The following is a 15949-nucleotide window of genomic DNA, read 5'->3' on the forward strand; positions in this document are numbered from 1 at the left end:
TTGTCTGGCAAAGTAATTTGATTATGTGAAATCGGATCCACATTATCGTTATTCATCTAAGATTTCTCCTGTGATCTGGACATTGGAGGGGAAGCTGGCAACAAAAAGATGCTATCTAGTCATGGATGATGAGGAGAGCATTGGATGCCTGATGTGCCCAGTCCATCGTGATCTGTAAATTGCCGTATGACACGATTTTTCCGATGAGCCGTTAACGATATGAACAGCACTTCCTTGAAAAGCCACTGAAAGGCGGCATCAATATAAGAGGTTCCAATGCGATCCACGCATGCGCACGCACGCATATCTTGTCAGAAGCACTACGCTGTTACGAACGTCTTTCCTTCTTTTGTCGGTGGAAGGATCTCCCGGACGATTATTGGTCATGTACTTTGTGCCAGCTGCTCGTTTCACGGGATTTTGACGGCAAAGGCAAACACATCACATGTGGCCTTCTCTGGAAAGAGTGCAGTTCCAGTCCAAGGACGCTATCAAGTAACCACATATATAAACGAACGTTCAGTTCCACCAGATCCCACCAGTATCGTGTTCCCTCGAAGCCATGAACAGCAGCTGTCATCGCGGCACATCACGCATTCGCAGCGCAAATTTATAGGGGGCCGCCCGTAGAATCATTCACGTTTGCAGGGTAATCAGCCATTCTCCGGCCCCACACAGACATGTGTGCACGAGCCTACCGTTCTTGCTTTGTGGTGAAGCGGTAACAGCGTCCTCCAGGCTGCCACCAAACTCGTGCTGCTTGGATTCCTGGGAGATAGCAAGTGCGAATCATATTTAACCTCTGTCGTTTGGTCGCACTGAGGTGAAACACTGCTTGCTGTTGTTCTGGTCCTCGGTCATCTTGTGCGCGGCCAGCCATCAGTTGCTGAGCTTGAATCAGATGTGTCCATATTCGGCCCGATGACCCGCAGAGCGAAGGGCAATAAGACCTGTAGGCTTTTTATGGTTTTCACAAGCAGTTTTGTGGATTTTAATGGTCGTTTGGAACCGAATATCTTCCGTCTCTGCCCTGTCAGTATCATCAGGCGTCAGAGTAAGTCTCATGTCGTTGCTTCATCTGGCCACCGATATGTGGACACGTTTCCGAACCAGGAGCCCGATCTTTCAGCGTTTTTATGGTTGGAAAATTTACGCTTCATGCGTCAATCGAAAAATGTCAGACTACGGTCATCTTGATTTTTTAAAAAATGCGGTGGCTGATTGAACAGGTTCATTTAAATATCTATAAAACATTAGCAGTGCAAATTCTAAATAATTGCATTACTTGCTGCAAAACCCGTATCCTGTAACCACTGATCACCCTAGCGGTGCGATCAGCAGTTACAGGATGCAATACTGCAGTGTTACAGCAAATATCAACAATATTCATAAACATGGCCCCATCGCTGCAGAAGCTCATGTGGCTTTTGAAAAACTTTCAGCCCACAAAATGAAGTTTAAATTTCTTACATATTCAGAACTAAATGCATCCACGTTTACGTGCGGTTCAACCAAGAATGTAGCGATCGTCAGAATGCATTATGACCTTCACAACATAACATCAGAAAGTATGCTTCCTGCGATTGTCCCATGCAATCATGGAGACAGACCTTATCATTGGGTAGACGCCTGCGAAGCCTGTACGCTGACGTAGACCACCGCCGTGCGATTACTCAATCGCCACAGAAAACCAAATGCAAATTTGTTTTGCTACTTATCCAGGACTCCTAAAATTCCATAAGTGAAAACACGATGATTGCTTGCGTTGCTTATTTACATGTATATCAATGCACGTGGCGAGGGGTATTCACTTGCTATTCAGCTTGATAGTGTGTATGAGGTTTATGGTTGAGGGTGACAACCAGATGCTCTCAAAATTCACATAGGGAACTGATGCGGCGGTGGTGGTTGTTCGCATGGTTCCTTACTGTACCTTACACACCGACACGAAATGCATTCGTTGGGCAGGCGTTCTTCAGAACTGAGCACCGACCCCTCTGGCTCTGCCGCTAGACCGCTGCCGGATGTGAGATCGCGGCGTGAAGACCCGCCCGTCACGCGACTCCCGCCTGTCGCGTGACCGCCACGACGTCCCCACCAGCCGACCTTCGGGTGGTCCCGCTGCGGCGCTGGCGACAGCCACATTCGGCGACGTTTTCCTCCGCGTGGGGCCAGTTTTTGTTTGCGGTTATCTCCTTGCAGCGTTCTTCTCTCCTTCGTATCTCCGCTGTCCATCTGCAGCGGCATGCCGTTTAAATCCCCCTTTCTCATCATTCCGCCGCGAGCGGAGGCGTAAAAAGGAGCCGAGTGCCTGCCGCCGCGTTCGCCGCATTGTCTGCGGATTTCTAGTGCGCCGGCGCAGAAGGACTAAGAGGCATTCATATCTTGAATACATAATCGCCCTGAACGGTACCATATGTCATCGGCGTTTTTTTCCACTTCGTAAGCAAATGCGTTTTCGTCATTGTGTTGTCAGAGCTAGGGCCAACAGGCATGGCTGGGGGCTCAAAGCTGTTTTTCAAGGACTTCTCCGGCCTCACTTTTGAAGTGGTCAGCGAACGAAGTCAGTGGTACAAGCCACGCAAGCACATATCTTTAGTTCAATATATAGTTGTATCATAGCATGAAGTTTCGATTAAGCACTTTTAAAATTTTATGAGCTTTGATGTGCCTCGGACATGTAAGAAAAGCACTGCAAGGGAGAATAATACACTTCACCCAGGTAGCAACACAAACGAAAAGAAGCCAGACTTTCCGTGCCGTCATCAAGCTGAATAAATTGTGTTAATGAGCATTACGATCCCGTTACATAAGTACCTGTCATGGTTTGGCATTCAGTATCCTTCTTGTATTGATACACCTACGTAGCTATCAAAATCCGCCACCTGCAGGCCTACTGATAAACTCCTGCCACCTGCGGGGCAGCGGGGTATGTTAGGACTAAGTAAGCGCAAATCCCGCCGTTTTGCTGGGTCTTTGCATACCCTTCACCATGACATATTAGCGTAGATATTACGTGAGGAAAGTCCATACGCCTTACAAGCCTTGATCCAATGTTTTGATTTGCATGGCGCGCGATGTGCAGCGACTTCAGCGGCATGAGCGCCAGTGCTGCCACTTAGCGGCCAAGAATGACAACTAACGCGGCCGGAGCGCCGCATCGCCATTCAGCCACGGCCGTCTTGTATTCAGTAGCCCGCGCAGCCACCGGTGGGGAGGGCGGCGAACCGGACAGCACGTGACGTGGTGGGGATTGGCGAAGCGCCGTGCAAGCCTGCTTCGCACCAACACAAGAGGATGAAACGCTGGCCTGGCATGTCGGAAAGCAAGACGAGGCTTCAAATCGCCTCTCTGCTGATGTGCTTGGCTCCTGTGTCAGGTAAGCGATTTCTTTTAGCAACACGACATTGTAATGCAATTTAAATGCAATTTGTAACTGTCGATGTTGTAATTCGTAGTTAGCACCACTGGAGATGGACCTTTCAGTACACGAAAACTGGGATAAACAAGGCCAATACTCATCGTTTGTTATCAGGCCTATCAAAATAGCTGATATATTCGAGTACGGAAGCGTATTTGTTTCGCCATCACAAAGTTATTCATAGCCTTTTTTAGGTACTATATGAGAAAGCTCCATGTGGCCGAATTCGCAGGTGTTAAATGCTATTGCGCACATGATGGCGAAACAAAACGCTCACGCATGAAAATTTACCGGCTTTTTATGTCCCTGCCAGTACTGGTTTCACTCCTGCTTCTCCTAGTTTGCCCCCATTTGAGATTTGCCACCAAACTAGGCGCTTGTCTCATAATGGTAGAGTGAAAAGAGTACCCGTGTTGCACTATTACAGCTTTCATAACGTGCGAATTACGATAAGTACATGGCTGCAAAGGGAAGTTACCAAGATGGGATAGGAGATCCTAATGTATATTTGGGACAAACCGAGACGCGGAGAGCACCGAGACCCAGTGCATGGTCAAACCTCCGCGCTTACTCCCGGTCCTCTCAGTAAGGACTCTAACTTGCTGCTCTCAGATTCAACAGCCCATTAACCGAAGACAATATCTTTTTATCATATGCAGCATTTACAGTGGTGATGTAGTACTGCAAATAGTGCCCCTATCCCACGGACTTAGAAAAGTACTGCAGTGAGCATAACCAGGAACATCATATTAAGATGATAATATGATTAACTAAGGCATCACAAGATTCCAATAGCATCCCATACATTGGGGGTGTTTTTGGAGATGTTCTTATACACTCGACTTAGTTAAAAAAAAAACACCAGCACTGTAACGGCTTACTTATTCCTGCCGCGCTGCGACGCCGGCGCGCTGGCGTCTAAAGCTCTGTGTCAAAAACTGATATGCAGCACATGTGCGAAGATGTCTGCCTTATGCATTATTCATTCTTAGTTAGACTGGTGCGAATACATGCCCAGCACTTCTGTTTGTCAAACGGCTTGTTGAATCATGCTAGTGACCTTCTGTGAACAGCTTCCTACACTGTTGTGAAATGAGTTGCTATCAAAATTGCATCGTAAATACTGAGCACTGGGGCCGTCGAATCGCGCTCTGTTGCTTGCGGTGTCGTTTGCAGGGATGTAATGGGGTCATGCATTTGTGAACGCAGTATATGCTTGTGACCACACTGGGCAGACAGGACAGCATGCCTCTCGTGAGGAAGAACGGATGATAGTCTATTTCTACTCGGACTGTCATGCGCGTACAGCCAGCACGCGGCGCTGGCGCTGTTGTTGACAACCACCTCCCGAGCTGCGGTCTTCCACGCCGCCGCTTATCGCGAACAGCACACGCCGCACGTGCCCGCGCTCTGTCCAGCCGGACAATTACGAGGAGCGTGCCGCGGGCGGTGGCCCTTCGCCGGCAGCTGCGACATCAGTCTTCGCGGACCGCCGGCGGCCGCCTCCCAGGCGGGCCCGCTCAACCCCCAGCCGGCGGCGGCTGGCGTCCCCCGCCGGGACAGCGCTAGCGCTCCGCGTCGCTAGTCGGGACCGTCGAACGGCCGTCATTAGGGGGGTGGGGAGGGGAGGGGTCAAATGACGAGGCTGCACGTCGGTCGCACTGCGCGTAATGAGCAGACTGCCGTGTCGGTCCCAGCTGTCTGCCGCCGAGGATTCATTGTCGTGACCGCGGAGCGGGACGCCGCGCCGGTCGTCGTGCGGCGAGTGTTTAGCCGGCGTGCGGACGTGGGGCGGACGCGTTGCTGAGGGATGGCACCCGCGCGTAACGGTTGGGACGACACGGTTTTTTCCCTCGCTGCTGTCCCAGCGCTTATCTGGCGGACGGCCGCTGTACCGGCGAGGTAATGGGGGTCGGCGACAGCGCCACACCGCTCACCCGCCGGGCGCCGCAGCGGGCGGCGGCCACACGGCCACCGGGGCTGCCGGCGCCCTGGCGCCGGGACCTGACGCAGGGACCTGACTCTGGGGCCCGGCGCCGGGATCTGGAACTAGGGCCTGGCGCCAGGACCTGACGCCGGGCCCGAAGCCGGGATTTGGTGCCGGGAACTGAGGCCGGAACCTGGCCCCGGGATCTGGAGCTAGGACCTGGCGCCGGGGCCTGGTGTTGAGACCTGAAGCTGGGACCTGGCGCCGGAGCTTGGTGCCGGGACCTGACGCAGGGACCTGCCTCTGGAGCCGGCGCCGGGATCTGGGGCTAGGATCTGGCGCCAGGACCTGACGCCGGGGCCCGAAGCTGGGATTTGGTGCCGAGAACTGAGGCCGGGACCTGGCTCTGGGGACCTGACGCTGGGACCTGGCAGGTGACGGGCACAGGCCGTTACCGCTCACTGGCGGCAGGCTGTGTTATCACCGGACTGGCCAAAGCTATCGGGAAATGCGTATGTGCTGTGAACGGTTTGCGTTACATAGTTGTCTTCTGTTCATGATTTACCCGCTAAACATTGCATCATGGAGAAATTAACTTATGTTTACCGGATATTTGAGGGCACTAGGAAGTAGGAGCCAAATGCATTATATAAGCACGGCTCACAAATATGCCGCGTGCAGTGGATGCGGCATGGTGTGAATACAGACATACGTGAGTAAGGAAATCGTTGCAATACCGGGTCTCTGTGAAAGAGCTATCTGATATGCCATGCTCAAGTCGTTGGTCATCTGCATTTATACAGCTGCAAGCAATTAGGAAACATCAAATTTGCATACATGAGGGAAACGGGCATATTGCAGCCAAAAATGTGCTTGGTATGAGGTCAGGTGTTGGCTTGACCTACACCTAAGCTTGATACAAGTTTCGTCTTAATCCCAGATCGCACGGTTTTTCGACCTCTTATTGTATGATGTGTTCATTGCTCCTCACAAAAGCGCTTCGTTTGCCAGGGAACCCGTGCCTTAACACTGAGTCTGATTGTTTTGCAACGCTTTACCTGTATACTGCATTTAAGCAACGCATGTTGGTGTTGTCGCACCTGACATGTTATCACAAGCATTGAGATGTGTTTAAGTGACGTATTTTGTTGGCTCGATCGCGTCTTCCACAAACAAGACGTCCACGGTTATTTAGCCATGGATATCTTAAGTAATGATCGCTATCACGGCACAGTAAGCTACACAACCCGTCGCCGTGCCATCAAATGATTAATTGAGAGGCTCGCGTCAATCTTAGGATTAAGAAATCACTTTTGCAGCACGCCCTCAGTGACTTAATCGTGTCAAAGCACCGCTCGGCTCGGAAACGGCGGACCAGGGGACGTGATAAGGCTGACCCTTTTCTGTCACAACCAGAAGGATAGAACAGCGAGGCGAGCTTGACAGTCGCGTCCTCCCATTTTGCTTCTATGCCCAATATCCGGGTCCGAGATTGGGACGAAGTTCCGGTTATTTGGCAACCGAGTCAACAGGGCGAGCGCACCGGGTTCAGTTCAATGCCAAGGCAGGCGAAAGTTGTCGCGCGGACTTTGCTGCATGCCAAATCACGTCGTAGAATTGGCGAGCTGTCGGGGGAAGGCAATTTGAGAGGCAGCCCGCTGCCACAGCTGTAGCGCGTTGGATGATGTTGACAAGAATGACTGCGAACGTGACCGTTGGGTCCTCAGCATCCCGGCCCGAGGCTGGAGGTCTGAACACCAGCTCGCCGCCCGCCGCTGGCTGGCGCTGATTGGCTGGCGGCTGCTGCAGTCACGTTCGCGCCTCAGGGGTGCGCTCCGAACTAAGGCCTGAGTGGACGCCTGGGGCCATCTCTGACGACCCGGGGTCACAGCGGGGCCCGGCACGGGGTTCAGGCCGCCGCCGGTCTAACTCAATCGGCAGACTCTTGATGCGGGTCGTCAGGGGCGGGGGAGGGGGAAGAGACAGGCGGGGGAGGGGGAAGGGGCAGGCGAGTGGTCACTCTGCGAGCGACAGACCACTCAGCGCTGGAGAATGGGCGCTGGGCACCCGCGCAGCCGAGGTCAGCACCACCCCTGCTTAGCCGTTGAGCGCTTCGACTAGATCAGGAAAGAATGAAAGGAACGCGGCTTGTTTTCACTCACATTTCGGGCACGAATAGTTTATATAGCACCACGCATAGGGACTGCAGGATTCCCGTATTAGAAAAGGTACTTCACCATACGCTTCCGTTGAATGAGTGTGTGTGTGTGTGTGTGTGTGTGTGTGTGTGTGTGTGTGTGTGTGTGTGTGTGTGTGTGTGTGTGTGTGTGTGTGTGTGTGTGTGTGTGTGTGTGTGTGTGTGTGTGTGTGTGTGTGTGTGTGTGTGTGTGTGTGTGTGTGTGTGTGTGTGTGTGTATGTGTGTGTGTGTGTGTGTGTGTGTGTGTGTGTGTGTGTGTGTGTGTGTGTGTGTGTGTGTGTGTGTGTGTGTGTGTGTGTGTGTGTGTGTGTGTGTGTGTGTGTGTGTGTGTGTGTGTGTGTGTGTGTGTGTGTGTGTGTGTGTGTGTGTGTGTGTGTGTGTGTGTGTGTGTGTGTTGTGCGGGCGTGTGTGTGTGTGTGTGTGCGTGCGTGTGTGTGTGCGTGCGTGCGTGCGTGCGTGCGTTTGTTCCCGCTTCAAACCAAAATTTCGCTATCTGAACTCACAACGCAATCCTACAGCATGCTTCGCCTCGATATAATTTTTGCTGTCATACTTTGTGAGTTAATTGGTCCGTAACAATGTGAACGCCGTCTCATTTTACTGCCCTATTTTTCCGCTCATTAACGACCTCGCTACAATGCTGCGACATGTTGAAAAACTCAAGTATAGAGCACTTAGCAAGTTGCGTGGCAATCTAAGAAAAACATCGCTTAGTGCCCGTGCTCACCACCAGCCAGCTTGTGTCAGACGGAGCGAGTGTTGCCCGCTACGGAACGCGTGGTTGTTTCTTCACTGGGCGATGCTGGACATCCCTGCGGCAAATGACCTGGACCAGACCGCCTCTACCGTTACTTCACTGGGCGATGCTGGACAACCCTGTGGCAAATGACCTGGACCAGACCGCCTCTACCGTTTCCGGCCGGTGCTGATCCCTCGTAAATTAGGGCTAGACGACCGTAGGGCGACCTTTGCTGTAAGCTGGCCATTGTTGTACGGTGGCGTCTCTTGTATGGTCGCGTTTTTGTGGCTAAGGTCTATGTTGCACGTGCAAGCTGCGAGTCTTTTGGGTGCATCGTGTGTCCCAACCCCTCCTCCAAAAAAGCAACGACTGGCGCTGTACTACATGAGTTACATGCAGATGGTCTGCCCCTGATCTTCTTTTCTGCCCGTTTCAAATGGAATGGAGCTTACTTACTTAATCGCCTCATACGGTTATTTGACAATGTAGGCAAGCAAACATTGAGGACAACCCATATATATGTGAACAAACTAAATTGCTCGGTTTGCTGTACCGGGCCTGAGTTCCACACTGTACAGAAGTCAAAGCAGCTGCTGTGCACTCTCAGCCGGTATCGTGCATGGCAAGCTGGCCACAACAATTAGCTGCAAGGCTGCACGTGAGGCGTCAGAAGGCAGGGCCGCCCATTGTGCTGCCGCTGCCCTTGGTCTTAAGTGGTCTCCGCCAATTATGTACACGGTGGTTAGCAAAATGTCCTACGCGTTCACAGTTTTATGCAGATATACTAATGAGCGCCATGCTTTGAACTTCGACTATTCTAAAACAATGGAATCGTCAAGGCATTTAGAGCACTGTGCTTTTGTTTATAAACAAGCACGCATATATTTGTGGCTTTAATTGCATTCAGAAAACCAGTTGTATTCAACACTGCTCTTGTTTTATAACGCAATGATGGGCAGGCACAAATGCTTCTTAAATTGGTCAACTGAGAACACAAGTGAAGTAATGTCAAACTGAATGTCCGTAAGAAAATGCAGTTTAAATATATAATGTAGCATTGTGTGCCCATGCACGGCATGCACCCTAATTCAGCCAAACGAAACAAGCTGGAAATATACACGGGAATGAAATAAAAAGGTGCCTAATTACACATCACTGCGTGAACCCACGAAAACAACGAGCTCAATTAAGATCACGGTGTTCTCACGCCCTCTCAACTCGCTGCACACCAAGTGGCCCGTTTTGGCTGTGCCCGCGCCCGGAAGCGGTCTCCATCGATCTTGTGGGCTGGGACCTCTGACCGGTCGCTCACCACAACGCCTTCATCATCACGCCCACGCCGCCTGGACGCCGCCGCGATACGGCTGCGTTTGAGGCGTGAAACTTGAGGATTTCGTCGCCCGCTCGCCGCCGGTTAGCCGGATCAGGAAACCACAGGGCCACCCTGTTGAGGCGGACGTAGCGTGCTTGCTGAAATGGGTCAGGAATTATCATGGATTCGCTCCAGTCTAATGGCATTACTAGCCCGACACAGTCGCTGTTGGATGCTGTCACGTGCCGCATTGGACTGCCGGCGCGGGCAGCCGACTCGGCAGAGGGGTGTGCGGTGATGTCACCGTGCCATGTCGTGCTAGAATGGCCGATGCGGCCTGCCGGCATGTCCACCGCCGCCACAGCAGCGGCTCGTCATCACGTGCCTCCGTCCGAAGCACGCACTGACACAGAGGCGTAAGCTCACGGACCAAACTAACCCTGCCGCGACAGCTGCACGGTCGATGTCGGTCGCGCCCGTCACCCCGCCTCGGCCGCGGCCAGCGTCGCGTTTGTCAGTCGCCGCCCCGCCGCGCGTCGCCCCTCGTTCTGCGGCCGGCGGCGTCGCGCCGGGCGCCGGTCGAGTTCGACCGGGCCGCGTCGGCCGACGGCGGACGTGCCCCGGGTGTGACGAGCGGCCGGCGGCGTCCCCGCTGACACCGGCGGTCTCCAGGCTCCAGCGGGCCGCGGCGGTCGGCCCCCTCGCTGTGGGGTCCACACCGGGAGACGGCGACTTCTGCGGAGCAGTCGCGTGTGGGATTAGTCCGTCATGCATTGTGTTGCAACGGTGCGGGGCTTTGTCGCGCCGAAAGTAAGCTACAAGGCTTCTGCGTCGCGATTTTCTCTCTGAGAGCATATCAACGTGCGGGACGGTCAACAACAGATCTGTACGTCACGCAGTCTTTTGAAACGTCCCGCAGCTGTTCACGTGATCTGCCCTGGCGTTGGAGGCACTGCTCTGGCCGGCTCTGAATGTAAATGTTGAAGGCCTGCAGCTCCCGACAAGCGGTGGCCCGAAACATGCAGCGTTCCAGACTTTTCGGAACTGTCGGAACTCAACGACGCGTAGAATTTGTCGCTGAACGATATTGACTGACACGGATTCCGACTGACACAGCCTGAGCCGTAGACTCAGGCTCGCCAGTGACAGGAATTGCAGGCCTGTATTGCGATTCAATGAACACTACGGGCGCGGCTAGGATTTTCTTCAGAGATGGTTTCCCTAAGAGACGGTTTAATGGTTGACTGAATGATGGATTTCAGTGAGAACGCGTTGCCCCGCTTTTAACTTTCTGTTAAAAGCCACCTTCTGGTGAAAACATGAAAAAACGCAAGTCTTAGGAAGGGACGCCCCCCCCACACTATGACCATGTCTGTGGTGAACTCAAATATATTTGCTTGACCTATCTGACAAATGGGAAGTTCAGATGTAGTCTGACCGTCTAAAGCCAATGACCGTACACTGGGCATTCACTGCGCGAGTATGTCCACACCGCACCCTGCCGCCACCACTTGTCGCTCGGCAGCTCGCCGCCCCTGGGCGCAGGAGGTGAACAGATGGTGCGGCAAGGGCGACGCGCAGCCCCCTCGCTGAGCGACGCGCGGTGAGCGTAACTCAATATGACCCCGCTGCCTCGCGGGAGTCCAGGGCGGCGGCTGGCGGGGCTAGAATCGGGTAGAGCACTGATGACGTCATTTGAAAGCGGGTGTCCAGCAGTGTAGTCGCCGCTGTGGTGAAGCCTGTGTGGCCCACGAATTAAACGACGTTCCCCGGAGCGATCCGATGGGAATAATTTTACGCTCTCACAGGAGAGCACGTAACGTACGTTTCAACACGCCCGCGGCTCGTAAATGCACACTGCACATTTATTCTTCACCATTCGGGCTACAAAAAGAGATTGCGCGAGAATTTAACCTTTTCTTATACATTAGCGTCCTGACGAGTAGACAATGTTCATCGAAGAATGCCATTGTTTCACGACTTGAGAAGGGACAGGCCTTCAGCTCCTGATTTTAGCTCTTGTTCCTTGAAGACTCATGCGTTGATCGACGGCCTTTATTATGCAAAGAGGTACCGGCTAAATGACTTGGTATTGCTAAAAATCAATCATTTTGACGGTGCTCAAAATTTCCGGCTGTGCTCATTCTCAATACCTACTTGAGTTGCTTTTCCGTCAAAATATCAGCATTACATCGTCGTTGAACCAGTACTTACTAGTAAATCAAGGATATTTAACACAACAAGAACTTTCAACACAGTATGTCATGTCAGTGTGTTATGAAATTGAGCGGTAGGTATTTAGCATTGCAAGTATGGTCGGTTATTGAAAGGGGTCTGCACCCACAAAACTTGTTTCTGAACCCGCTGGGTAGGTTTCGACATATTACCCCCCGAATCGGGTATTCGTCTTCTTACCGGATATTTCGATTTTACGCCGTAATAATCATGCATAGTTCTAATCTTGACACGGGCCCAGTAGAACGAGAATGCCAAAAATTCTTGGTCTCATCATGACAGCTCTCCAGTCCATAATGTCACGGTCTAGCACAAAATGCATATGTTTGATTTGTTAGGTGCTGGATATGTGATTTGTTAATAGGAAAGTGTTCTTTTGAAATCACAATTTTCCGTCTGTTCTAGTACAACTGAAAGAAGAAAACCTGCTTCATGAGCTCAATTAATAGGTCTTATTTTGGATAATGAGAACTTATCTGAGAGCAATAATCCTGGACTAATCCGCTGTTGGGAGGTGCGCACAAAGCTCGCACATAATCGAACAGATGTGACCGCAATGGCCTAATTGGGACAATCTGTGCGCGCGCAGTTGGTTCACTGAGGACGGCAAGGACAGAGTAATCCAATCATGTTCGCCAAGCCCTTGTCGATGGCCAGCCTTAGTTCCCGCTGGTTGGGTACGCCTACGACGACCGACAAGTTGACCGTTCGAGGCTGTCGCTAAGGCCACGCTATTTCTCCCTTGCCTTCGGTAACACTAGTTGAACTTTGGCCTCATAAGATTTAGGACAAACTGCACTGCTGTTGCTAATCCATTTCCAGCGTCTTCTGCTAAATAGCCTGGCTAGAGCTGCTGGTCGCCGTCGTCGCTGTGAGCGCCGGCTCAAAAGTGGTCAGGTCAATGTCGGCAAAGTTTGACGGGGAGTGCCGTGAGGTTCGGGGTAAAGGTGACCGGGGAATTCACTGTAGCTATGGGGACTTCCAATTTAGATTGACTTCAGCCACTGGGTAGGTGTTCAATGACCTCTTTCGAGGGACTCAACATCCGCCGTAATCAGGTAGGTTTCAAATGACGTCAGTGGGAACTCGGTTAACTTAGATGATTCCAAAGATCAGGGCAAGAATGTCTTTAATATGTGCTCATCACGCTTGTGGAGGCTCTGCGGAATTTTGCTCTGCTTCGTTCATTGCATTGAATTGCTGCGATCGTGAAAGAGGTCGCTCAAGATGTGATGAAACCAGCTGGCGAGCCCACGTAAAAAGGAGATAAGTAAATGTTGACACGCTCAACAGAAAATGATAACGCCCCCAAGGGGCAAGGCTGTCACACTGAAAAATTATCCGTTCGTGCTATACTTATGAAACCTACATCTTTTGACCTGGCTTAGTCTTCTCACCGAAGTCAAACGCATATGGGCATGAGGGTACTGAACGTTGTGATCCGGTCACTTAAGCTCAAAATTGACCATTGGTGGGTGCTGACAAGCTAAAAAAACTGTTTATCTTTTGCACATTTTTGGACCGTTTATCAGTGGACATGGATGTCTGAGATGGAAGACAAATCAAGACTGGGAGGCCAAAGTATAATCTTGGGGAAAAACCCTACCTGAAAACTCGGCTTCTGAGTGGGAAAATGGGAAGAAGTACGTTGCATGGGAAAAATAAGGAAGACAACATATGATTGGTGAAAAATTGGAGAGGTTGTCATCCTGCTCCCTGAGTGGTTACACCCGTGCCTGTGGGTCATAATGTGCATAACCCACGTGCTCCATACCCGTTTCCCTTTCGTATATGGACTACGGTGCGTCGAATGGCTAACATTTTTTTGTAATCCAAGTGAAAGACGCAAAAATGTCCTGAGTGTGGTTTCAAAAAAGCCAACAGCTGTGTTGCTGTTTTGTTTTTATCTTATGAGCATATGAATCGTAACTCTCGTGTCCCACATGTCCCATGCTTGTGTACCTCGGGTACATCGACCTTATTGCGCCGCTTGGTGAATTTTTGTTGTAATCAGACTAGCTTTTTTACTGCTTGAGCCGCCAAAAATTACAATTCTTTACCTTTTTCAGTGTTTTATGAAATATGAACTTCACACTTTCCGTGCCTTCCACGCTTTCATGCCTCCCTCAGAGTCAGACGAAGAAGAAATTCTGCAATCAGGATCTCACAACCATTGCCGTTGGGTCCATGGATCTGGGCCCCGAGAACTCAGCCTTTAAGTTCTCAGCTTCGCTCTCAAGGTTCTCACGCAAGCTGCGTCCGAAGATGATAATCTTTATCAAAACAGATGCGTTGTTTCCTCATCCCTCCGCCTGCTCGCCTCCGTCCTTCATCAGGGCAATCAGCCTGCCGCGGTCGTTTCCAAGTTTGGCTGAAGTCTATGGCAGCGGGCGGTCGCCTGGACCCAACTACACAAGGGCCTGAGGTCATGCGCCTGACCTCTGGTGCCGAGGACCGCGGCGTCCCTCCAGTGGCTCCTGATTTTCCGACGGCATCTGTTGTCATGCGATTATTTTTTTTTCGGCGTATTGCGCTGTCGCACTCTGTTTCAAGGCAGCCAACGAAAGCCCTAAGTTCAGGATGGTTCTGTATTGTTAGTATTTATGTACGTCATCGCACAACTTAGAATATACCAGATAAAGAGGTGGTTTAAACAGAAAATATTCAACACCTCGCAGCAGAAAGATTCAAACTCTGTCGCAGAAACTGATGCAGCTGTCACCAGCAGTGAGTGACTTGATAAACGCGCGTTATTAACACGACCAATCTATCTTACCAAAAACGGTTTCGCTCAACTACCCGGGCCTGCAGAACCTCTGCGTCATTTTCATGCTGTCTATATAAGACCACCACGCACGCTTTCCACCGCGTCGCCCTTGATTCGTTCGATGTATGGGTTGCCACGCCGAAAATGGCGTAGCAGGCGTTCCCTACCAAAACAAATCCCTGCTAAATCGCCGTCATTCGTTACCCGAATGATGCTCGAGCAAAACGGTGGTTTTAGTCGGCACCAAGGGACCAGGCGGTTGGAATGGCATCAGCGGTCATATCGGTCACTGGCGTGGCTATACCGAGGAACCGAAGTAGCCGCGTGCATTGGCCAGCATCACCTCTTGAGGTCGTGAAAACAATATCAACCAAGGAAACGCTCAAATACATTGAATTTGTGTTCCAAACCAGCTAAGAACCTGAAGTGTTGTCGGTCTTGTGCACTGCGAATAACGAGTTGCATGCGCTGCAGCAAGACCTTAAAACTAACGCGGCCAGATCGGACAGGCCCATGCAATGTGCATGTGATTCGAAAATGGCCTTCATTGCGGATGTCATGGGTATACTCTGCTAAGGACATCGCTGAGCAATAGGGCCGGAAATAGGCAAAATGAATGGATTTATGCTTATCAGCTCCGATCATCAGGCCCAGTGCCGCTCACCAGCTCCGATCATCAGGTCCTGTGCCGCTCACCAGCTCCGATCATCAGGCCCTGTGCCGCTCACCAGCTCCGATCGCCTCCCAGCCTTGCGCTGCGCACCCGGTCTGACCGCCTCCCAGGCCAGCGCTGCGCACCCGGTCTGACCGCTTCCCAGGCCAGCGCTGCGCACCCGGTCCTTGCCTCGCGGCTCGAGCCCGTTTGGCCGCCGGCGAGGCTGAGTCGCCTCGGCCCCACCTGGCTGGGCGGCGCAGGTCTGCCGAGCCTGCTTCGTCGGCCTGCCGGCCTCGGGGACCGTCGCTGGCGGCGCGGCGATTGCTAGTCGTCTACGGCGGGATCATCGTTTCTGCGCCCCGCCCCACGTGACTATCAAATCAGCCACGTGGATGCCTCCAGCGAGATGGCTAGATATCCCGGCTATATCTACTATCGAATTGGGTTCATCCAGGGGTGCGTGCAGCATTCGGTGGTAGAGAGGCCGGGCGGCAGGGCGGCGGGGCGCCGCCAGTCCGTTGTCTAATTGGTGTGATTTATTGGCGCGAGGTCATGGCCATACTGAAATGGCACGCAATAAATGCATTTTTTATGCATTTAGTTGATGTAGCTCTCAGCTCAATGCGCTCTGTCTAGCAAATTGTGATTGTCTCGGTGAACAGACAGCTTGATGTACCAAGGCTGTATGACAAGTG

General features: G+C 52.0%; 1 protein-coding gene across 2 annotated transcripts in view; it reads left to right on the forward strand.

Moving 5' to 3' along the window:
- The first annotated feature begins 3218 nt into the window (after nucleotides 1-3218).
- LOC119102940 (nephrin) overlaps nucleotides 3219-15949 on the forward strand; it is a 45920-nt gene continuing 33189 nt past the window's right edge. For both annotated transcript variants that reach the window (XM_037226398.1, XM_037226392.1), the window contains exon 1: nucleotides 3219-3379. In XM_037226398.1, the coding sequence (XP_037082293.1) occupies nucleotides 3298-3379 (82 nt within the window). In that variant the 5' untranslated portion in view covers nucleotides 3219-3297. The remainder of the gene's footprint in view (nucleotides 3380-15949) is intronic.

The sequence above is a fragment of the Pollicipes pollicipes genome, unplaced genomic scaffold (assembly GCF_011947565.3).
Source record: "Pollicipes pollicipes isolate AB1234 unplaced genomic scaffold, Ppol_2.1 Scaffold_2555;HRSCAF=2994_pilon_pilon_pilon, whole genome shotgun sequence".
Lineage (NCBI taxonomy): Eukaryota > Metazoa > Arthropoda > Thecostraca > Pollicipedomorpha > Pollicipedidae > Pollicipes > Pollicipes pollicipes.